The sequence below is a fragment of the Mastomys coucha genome, unplaced genomic scaffold (genome assembly GCF_008632895.1).
Source record: "Mastomys coucha isolate ucsf_1 unplaced genomic scaffold, UCSF_Mcou_1 pScaffold5, whole genome shotgun sequence".
NCBI classification, from domain to species: Eukaryota; Metazoa; Chordata; class Mammalia; order Rodentia; family Muridae; genus Mastomys; species Mastomys coucha.
The window spans coordinates 58,193,137-58,202,526 of NW_022196911.1; the positions used below are offsets into that span (position 1 = coordinate 58,193,137).

The 9,390-nt window shown below is 44.7% G+C and overlaps 1 protein-coding gene and 1 long non-coding RNA gene across 11 annotated transcripts in view; one reads left to right on the plus strand and one right to left on the minus strand.

The window, feature by feature from the left end:
* The window catches only part of Cdrt4 (CMT1A duplicated region transcript 4), a 40,208-nt gene that overhangs the window by 29,290 nt on the left and 1,528 nt on the right, over nucleotides 1-9,390 (plus strand). For 2 of the 10 annotated variants that reach the window (XR_004113490.1, XR_004113491.1), the window contains 2 exons: nucleotides 6,908-7,659; nucleotides 8,422-8,542. Coding sequence is in view for 1 of the 10 variants with exons in the window: in XM_031353381.1 (XP_031209241.1) it covers nucleotides 6,904-7,193 (290 nt within the window). In the remaining 9 variants the exon portion in view is untranslated. Of the gene's footprint in view, nucleotides 1-6,903; nucleotides 7,660-8,421; nucleotides 8,543-9,390 lie in introns of all 10 variants that reach the window. The other 8 variants (XR_004113483.1, XR_004113484.1, XR_004113486.1 and 5 more) reach the window with 8 other exon arrangements.
* The window catches only part of LOC116078294, a 14,624-nt gene continuing 10,080 nt past the window's right edge, over nucleotides 4,847-9,390 (minus strand). Inside the window, exon 3 of the long non-coding RNA XR_004113495.1 lies at nucleotides 4,847-5,620. This is a non-coding gene — a long non-coding RNA (uncharacterized LOC116078294). The remainder of the gene's footprint in view (nucleotides 5,621-9,390) is intronic.

Sequence of the window (9,390 nt, forward strand, 5' to 3'; positions counted from 1 at the left end):
AGAAGAAAGAGAGAGAAAGAGAGAGACAGAGAGACAGAGAGACAGACAGAGAGAGAGACAGACAGAGAGAGAGACACAGAGAGACAGAGACAGAGAGAGACAGAGACAGAGAGATAGGGAGACAGAGAGACAGAGAGAGAGAGAAAGAGAGAGAGAGAGAGAGAGAGAGAGAGAGAGAGAGAGAGAGAGAGGGGAGAGGAATGTGACCCTCATGTTGGTTTGCTCTTGTACATTTGCATAGCTCTGTGGGCTTCTGAGGATGATTTCAGAAAGGGCCAGTAATGACAGAGCTGACTCTGCTTCAAGCATCTCTACCCTTCCTCCTGTGCTCTTCTGGTGTAGCATTTTCTGAGGCATGTAGTCCCAAAGGCTGGGAAAGGACCTTCTTTCAATTCTGCATGAATGTTTCATTGGTGTCTAGTTGCACGAGATTCCTAGCCTAATGAATGAATGATCCATATGCCAAAGGAGATTATTCTATATGTTCACTCTATTTCTTGAAAGGCTACAAAGCAAGTCAACCTTTAACAAGCCCTGAGAAATACTGCTTGGAAGGTATTTACTGAGGTATTTAAGCAAACTGGGTGGGCAATATTAATATGCCTGCAATCATATAAATGGTGACTTTTGGGCTAAGTAACCTATTTGATCAGTGCTCTGATCAAATACAGCCATAACTGTATGTGTGGCCCTTGCCTTGGACTCCCTGTCCCCTTTCTTCTTAAATAGTGCCTATTAACATCTTGAGAGATTCTCGTATCCTATGGGAGACAACGTAGGCAACATCAAACGAAGCTAGTACCTCACTCATGAGTATACACTATCTTACAGTATCAGGCAAAAAGCCTGAGTGGAGTTGACTTGTACCAATGTACTAATCCATTAATCCTGCCTGGAACCACAAAATCCTTTTGTAAGATGGCTTCTTGAGATAAGGGCACAGCCTGTGGCAGCCAGAGAGTGAGGTAATCAGTTTAGGAGAATCCCATCCGCCCTGCCTGTCCCTCACTGCAGCCCTATAAGCCACTGGCTGACTTCTGCCTTTGATCTAAGTCCATCCGCTATTGTCACATGGTTCTGGAAAGGCCTCATGGCCCCATTAGTGTTTGAAAGGGCACTGAGAAACAGCACAGAACAAGCAAATACCAAAAGAAAGCTGGTGTCTCAGACAATCTCCTGGTCCTGTTTCCTGTCCCTGGGTAGTTAGTATCACCTTACAAATCCTCAGTGTCTGGATGGGTAGATTCGCAGGCACCCAGTCACAACCTGCACTGCATGTTGGAATCATGTGGTGTTCACCTCGCCAAAAGCAAAAGTCTTTATTTAGTTCACATGTCCAGGTCACGTGTCCATCATGGGGGGTGGAGGGTAGGGGTAGGGGTCGGGGTAGGGGTGGTGAAGCAGGAACCATGGAAGATGCTGCTGCCTCATGGCGCAGGCACACACTCATGCTTACCTAGCTTTCTACCACAGCCCAGGACTACCTTCCCAGCGATAACACTGCTCTCAGCCAGCTGGGACCCCCCCTTATACCAGTTAAGACAACACCCACCCCACACTTTTCCCAGGCCAGTTGGATCTAGGCAGTCCCTCAGTTGAGGTCTAGGCTGTGCCAAGTTTACAATTAAAGCTAACTTTTTCAAGATATTTCAGCTAATATGTAATACATGCACTATGCTCCTTGTGCATAGTAATGGGATTCAATGGGATACTTCAGTACAAATACACAACAGAGCACTGATCAAATCCAGCCTCCCTTTACCTACCTTCCTCAAGGCCTTCACCCTCCTGGGAAGCTTTAATTCCAAAGCCTGCTCTGCCTCTCCTTCCAGGCAACAGAAATCCTTAGACACTCTCTAAGAGAAGCTGGCCTTACTTGTCTGCTGTCTTTATTTCTTAAGTAACAACTGAAGCCTTAATTTAAGGATCACAATCCCCGACACCATGGTCACGCCACGTTCCAGGTCAGTGTCGCTCCTTTGAATCTGAGCTCAGCATCTCAGACTAGATTCTAAAAATGGGAAACTGAGTGGAGACTGGGGAGAACTGAACATGGACCTTGGTGTCTGTGGGAGAAACAGGAAAGCTAGTTCATCAAGGCCTCTGGCCCCTTGCACCAATGCTGTTTCTGTCTGGAGACTGCATATGGCTTTGCATTTTACTTACAGGAAGACAAAAACAAAACAAAACAAAACAAAACAAAAAAACCTTTGTGTTGGACTTGAGGGAAATTATGAAAGACCACAGCTTGTGTTCCCATTTATGTCAACTATTTATCTTGTTTTCAACAGACAAGTCCTCCCCGTGTGTTAACCATTTTGAACAGGGTACACTCTGAACCAGGCTCCCCACACACTTCAGATTTGTTAACCATGAATTTAGAATCAAGAAAAGGGGATTCTCAGTCCCCTAAATATCAATTCTAAGTGTGTTTCCACTGTCTGGCACTGTGTGGGGGGCACAAATTCCAATAGCTCTATAAACATGCATAGTAATTTGAGTTCTCTTTTACTGCAGGTAGACAGGCAAGATCTGGGTGGCCACTTGGATGCCCTCTGTTTGAGGGCACTTAGAATGGATGACCTTAAAATCTGAGAACCTATGGCTGGTCTTAGAAGAAAAAAAAAGAAGTCTTAAACTTTACTTTAAAATAAGCCTAAGCATCTCTTTCTAGGTTAGAGGACATTTTGAGCACGATTTGTTTTGTAGCCTTGAAAACCTATATTGATATTGTATTTTATTTTTTTTATTAGATATTTTCTTTATTTACATGTCATATGATTTTTTTTCCCAGTTTCCCCTCCCAGAAACAAACAAACAAACAAAAACAAGAATAAACCCCTATTGGCTCCCCCTCTCTCCTTGTTATGGAGTATTGCCATTGAAACTCAGAGGAGAATACTGTAAGACCTGGATCACAAAGCTTTGACAAAAATCGAATTTTGATTTTGTCTTAGGGTTTCTATTGCTGTGGAGAGACACCACAACCATGGCAACTCTTATAAAGGGAACCGTTTGATTGTGGCTGGCTTACTGTTCAGAGGTCTAGTCCATTATCATTAGGTCAGGTTGGCCTGGTGGCATGCAGGCAGACATGGTGCTGGAGAGGTAGCCAAGAGGCCTACATCTGGATCTGCAGGCAGCAGAAAGAGAATGAGACACTAGGCCTTGATTGAGTTTCTGAGACCTCAAAGCCCCGTCCGCCCTCCCCAGGGATGCGATTCCTCCAACAAGGCCATACCTATCAGTAGTGCCTCTCTGAGCTTATGAGCTTATGGGTCCATCTTCATTCAAACTACCATAGTCCTTTTCTTTCTAGTGTGAACAAATCTCTGGGGTGCTATCATTTGTAGGAGCTCTGAATAAAGTGTTACGGATCATTTATTTTATAAAAGCATCAGATTTTAAAGTTTCTGTTAATGGTATATTCAAATTCCGTGACAGTTCCTCTATTGGGAGAACAAAAGGTATGCAAATGTGGAACCTACATTAGAAGTGGATGGTCTGCACAGTTCAGCAAACCAGGGCTCACTTCTGTTACAGCTGACAGACTTGGCACCACTTCTTATGCTGAGGATGTGGTGGGTACTCAGTGTGGTCCATGCATCATGAGCATCATCATCCTTTGGAATTATTTGTAGAAGCGAATTCTCAGATTCCCCAAACAGATCTACTGAGTTTGAGCATCTGGGAGTCAGGCTCAACCAGTCTCTGCAGGTGATTCAGTGGCTTATTAAAGTTGGAAAGCACTGACCCTAGACCAAGAGTTTTGAGTGTGGTTCTCCATGGCACTAATACATCCTGGGAACTTACTGAAAATCATCTTCAGCATGCTTTCATGGGGCTTTGGCAGGTAAGGGCTGAAATGTTCCACAACTCTTTTAAATACTTAAAGGCCGTAGAGACAGAAAAACAGTAATAAATAATACATTTGTGGGGTGGAGGAGTGATGGCTCAGCCTGTAAACTTCTTGCTATGCAAGCGTAAGGACTTGAATTTTATCTCTGGCATCTGCTTGCTCGGCCAAGCTCTCCAGTTAGATAGGCCTGTGAGGCTGAGAACTGTTGACTGTGGTTCCCACCAAATCTTCCATGTTCCTGAGCACATGGAACATTATGACTTTCTCATTTCAGCCTGTCCTTGGGATCCCTCTAGGTAAATCCTGGCAGTTGCCTGGTCATTTCTCTGCCACTTCGTCCCCAGCTGCAGGCTGAGAAAAGTGTAAGTCGGAGGGTGGGACTTTGCCATACTTAATGGAACCAGCTAATACCTGGAGCCTCCAGGGTCGGTCTGCCCAGGACTCAGACTGTAAAGCCAGGAGATCTGAAAGCAGGACCCTGCAGAACCACTCATGGCAACCTAAGGAGCTGGAGCAAGGCCACACCAGCAGGCATTAGCATGAGGGACAGACCACAGGACTTAGGATCCCCAGGGTGGCTACTGATCACTTGTCAGATCAGCTTGAGGAGGCCCTATCTTTCCAATTTCCCAAAGCCATTTGGATCTGTGATGTAAAGAAAACTGTAGCAATGAGAGAGAACAGAAGAATACAGGAGGAGTTGGGGGATAGGGAGAGGGGCCTGTTCTTGAGCTGATAGAAAACACAACATGTTTAGCAGACTCCATGGATACTGCTTGCTGTGCTGCAGCCATGGTCACATGAATGTCTACCCTGCAAGATCTTGGCATTTACCTTGAGGATCCAACGTGGGGGGGGGGGGGGGGGGGGAGGGAGATGGGAACGGAGAGATGACATCCAAGTCTGTACTTGGAGCATCCATAAGTCCTTCTTAATGAGAGGTGATATTATGTGTCTTCTTCAGGCAGTGGAATACATGACCCTGGGAGGCATTTGGAACCCTTCTTTAGCACATTCTTTCTTGACAGATATGTCCCCAGACAAACTCCAGCTTCTTAATGTCCCCAAGGCAACATAACTGTCTATAACAGTTCCTGTTCCCCAGGGGATGTGTCCCGAGACACCCATGAAGGCCAGAAACAGTGGGTAGCACTAAACTCTATATCTACTCTGTTTTCTCCTATGTATGAGTATCCATGATGAAGTTTGATTTAAACTAAACTCACTGAAATTAGCAATAATAACTAATAATATAGCATGATATGATAAAAAACATTAGTGAATTATTTATTTCTGGAATGGTTTTCCTCTATCTTTTCAGATAACTGGAATCATGGAAAGTAACACAAGGGCTTAGGAGTTACCTCTCTTGACCACCAGTTACCATGTTTATTTGAACTCAGGTTGGAGATGGCAAGATGAATTTGTTTAATTCTTCTGCCTCATAAACTCCCACCGAAATGACCTAAGGCTATAAAACCAGGGAAAGGCTTCACTACCAGAGAAAACGGGGCAGTGCTGGATGCAGAGGAGGTGCTTGGCATTTCTGGTACACAGAGTGCCACTGGGATGAAAGAGGGCCTGCCATGCCCCTAACTTGGTACCCGCACAGGGCCAAGCAAACGGGCAGGTAGAATTCTCACCAAGCTCCCCACTGCAGTCTCAGATGTCAGAACGTCTGGGCAGCAGCCACAGGAAGGAATGTGTTCAGTTCAGACTCACCGTAAGTATGCTGTACAAGCTTACCAGCTGCAGTCCTGTCTGTTGAATAGAGAGAATGTCTACATTATAAGATGCAATAAAGACTTGAGACATGGTACACATCTGGAGACATAGCTACAAGGTAATAGCTGTCCTTTAACAATTGCTGCCTGTCACAGATGGCTAAGGTTTTGGGAACAGATATATTGCTAATCTTCAAGGAAGCTTTTGGAAAATAGACTCATTCTAATAAGGCAATGCCTCTAGCGAGGCAACGAGAGGTCAGAAAGGGCAAGACACTTGTTCAAGGTTCATCCTCTTTTGGGTATAGTAGGCCCATGCTCCAAGTCCTAAACCTACTTTGCTAATGTTTCTGGTTTGCGTTCTTTTCCTTTTCTTTTGTTTATCTTGTTTTGTTTTGGTTTGGTTTGGCAGTATCTCATATGGCTCAGGGCAACCTCCAACTTCTGATTTTCCTGTCTTGACTAAGTTATACATGTAAGCCTCCACACCCAGCTAACACTTTTCTTTTTAACAGCGCTGGGTCTCAAACATGGGCCTCATGCATGCCCGGTGAGCCTTATATCAGTGAACTCTAGTCCTCTAAGCTATATTCTTCCAAGCTGTAACATTGTTAACAGTATATATGCAGGTAGTTACAAATCCTTGAACACCATCAATGGTATATCCAAAACACTTAAAAAGTTGCCACTGTCTTTTACATAGTACAGTATATTAACCTATCATACAGCTTGGGCTGCCTTAGATTTTTGTTATGTAGAGGTGATTTTGAAGCACAAAGGAGGATATATTTAGTTTCTATAGAAATACTACATCTTGTTTTTCTTACTAAAAAAAAAAAATAAAATCAGCCTATGTAGCTCAGGCTGACCTCAAACTTGTAACACACCTGCTTCAGTCTCCTGAATTATTGTATATTACAGGTATGAGCCTCCATGTCCAGCATACCTTTCGATAAGGAGCTTAGGCATGTATAGAGTTTGGTGACTGTAGAAGCCCCTGCAATGAACCTCCTGTGAATACTCAAGGATCACTATGTTACAGTCCTTCAACAACCTTCTAAGCAGTTTGTTGAGGACAATAGAGTTAAAAACATTTGAAAGTGAGCCTGCTGAATTCTAGGTCTCTCTCTTTAGTAGCATTCTGTTGCTCTTTAGTCGATATAGTCTGTAGAATATTATTCTGTTTATTATCTTTGGATTGGATTTTACTCCCACTAGATACTGGGGGAAGACTTCAAAGGTCCCAATCCCCTGGCATTCTTTGATGACCTGGATTACTGAGCATGCAAACACTTCTAAACCATTGCATTTCTCTTCCAGCAAGATTGACAGAAAACATTGGACTCCCTCTGACACTGATTGAAAAACACAGCCCTTGGCCAGCCTATGTCACATATATCTCTCCAGCAGTAATCCGACTCACTGAAAAAAGCTGGGCCAGGAATCTGGAATGCATATATGCTGCTGAGAAAAACCGCAAACCAATGCGGCCGAGCAAACCTAGTGACATGAAGCTAAAGAGGAGGAAGTCATCCAAGCCCTCAGAACTCATGCTGAATGATGGTGTGTCAGAGACCTTGCTATCTGGGTGGGAATGCTCCACCACAAATGTGAGTCCCATATTTGTCCCAGAACCTGCACATCTCCAAATGGAAGCCAGAGAGGGGCCCACATCAACCTACAACAAGATCATTTTCTCCAGGAGGCCTGAGATGAAGAAACTCCCATTTGGCTTACTACAGGCCAGCAAGGAGACACATACTAAAGCTTAGGAAAGAGCCCTGTAGCCACGGCCTGAGAATGTACAACAATTACTCTCCATTTGCTACAAATTACATCAGGTCCTTGAAAGTTGAAGTTCTTATCAGAACGGAGATCTTATCAGAAAGTGAGCTGGGGGTATTTGGATAGACAACCCAACACTGGAGTCTGTTGGAGTGGGATAGCTATGGATTCTGAAAGCCAAACTGTAGGCATGGTTGTCCACGTCCAGACAGCAGACAGAAACCACAGCAGTGACTTTACCAGCCATAATTTAATAGACTCGTTAACCAGGCAACTAAAGAGGGCAGAAAGGTAAAAGAGCCAGTTTCCAACAGAGGTAGCCCCTCTGCGAAACCAGTCCTGTCCCTGGATATATTGAATGTTAGATGTTTGCAGAAGGGAGATATGGGGTGAAGCTCAGACTTCCTGAGGTAGAGACTGGGTGTGCTCAACTTGTATTGCGGCTGACTCAGGGCTGAAAAGATCCCCTGCAGGGAACACATCCTCACCTCTGAGAAAAGGGGAGCATCTCTGTTTACCTAGCACCATGAGGCTGGTTCAGTTGAGTGTTAGAGACTAAAAAACTGGATTCAAATGGTCCTGGAAGGCATTGCCACTGTCTGTGTGACAGGAAGGGACGTGAGGGAAGCTGACAGAGGCAGAATGGAGTCAGCAGAAACCAACAGGGTGCAGCTAGTGAGTTTTCTCATCCCCTCTAACCATGCAGACTCTTGCTAGTGCCCTCTGTGGACAGGGCTTAGGGGGCATAAGAAGAAACATGGTTGGCTGACTCCCAACCCTAGCATCTCCCAGGCATGTGTAACACAGAGGAGAGGATGATTTTTGAAGCCAACAGAAAAGTTGCTTAGGAACCACCAGTGTGATGCTCCCTGTGGTACCTGAATCTGGTCTTGGAGAGCTTGGTTTTCCCCTTAGAGGTTGTGGTGGTTTGACTATGCTTGGCCCAAGGAGTGGCATTATTAGGAAGTATGGCCTTGTTGGAGTAGGTGTGGCCTTGTTGGGGGAAGTGTGTCACTGTTGAGCTTTGACACCTTCCTTCTAACTTCCTTGAAGTTGTTTTTTTCCTAGCTGCCTTCAGTATAAGAGATAGAACTCTCATCTCTCCAACAACATGCCTACCTTGGATGCTGCCATTTTTCCTGCCATAATGATAATGGACTGAACCTCTGAACCGGTAAACCAACTACAATTAAATGTTGTCCTTATAAGAGTTGCCTTGGTCATGGTGTTTGTGCACAGCAGTAAAACCCTAAGACAGACAGAGGGCTTACAAAATGGTGTATGTGTATGGTGGCAGTGGTGGTGGTGGTGGTGGATGGGTGCCTGGGCTGTGCAATGGAGGGTTCCTTTCCTTTGCTTTTTAAAAAAGTATTTTTTACTCTATTATTTACTGTATGTGTACATGTATAAATGTGCCATGGTGAATATGTGTAATGTGTAATGTTGTGCTATGATGTATGTGCCATAGTGCAGATTCATGGCACACATTAGAGGTTTGAGGATAACTTCGGGGAAGTAGGTCCTCTCTTCCCCTCAAGAGGGTCCTGGGGAGTGACCTCAGGTTGTCAAACTGATCAGTAACCACCTTCACCCACGGAACCATCTTGCTGACCCTCTGTTGTACTTCTTTGTTTTAGCATGAGGAACAGATCTGATATGAGTAGAGGGGAAGGATTAGGATTTAGGGGTGAGTTTCTGGTTGGACACTAGCTGTTAAGTAGATGGCAAGCTAGACATGGCCCCATCCATGTTCTGCACTGGCTCCAAAGCAAATGGCTTCTCCTCAGGCACCAGGCCATCAGTCTCTGTCTTCAGGCACAGAGAGCTTTCTGTTGGGTTGGTCTGTTATCATGGATGATGACCTTACCCATGTTTCCGTGTGTCTGCAAGGCAGTTGGTATCCTTCTCCTCAAGTGCACCAGTATGTGATCTGCTAATAGTTACAAATGGCATTCAAAAGACCCCAATTCTCCCTGCAGTGCATTCTCTCCATCAACTCATGGAGGTAGTTTTTTTTTTTTT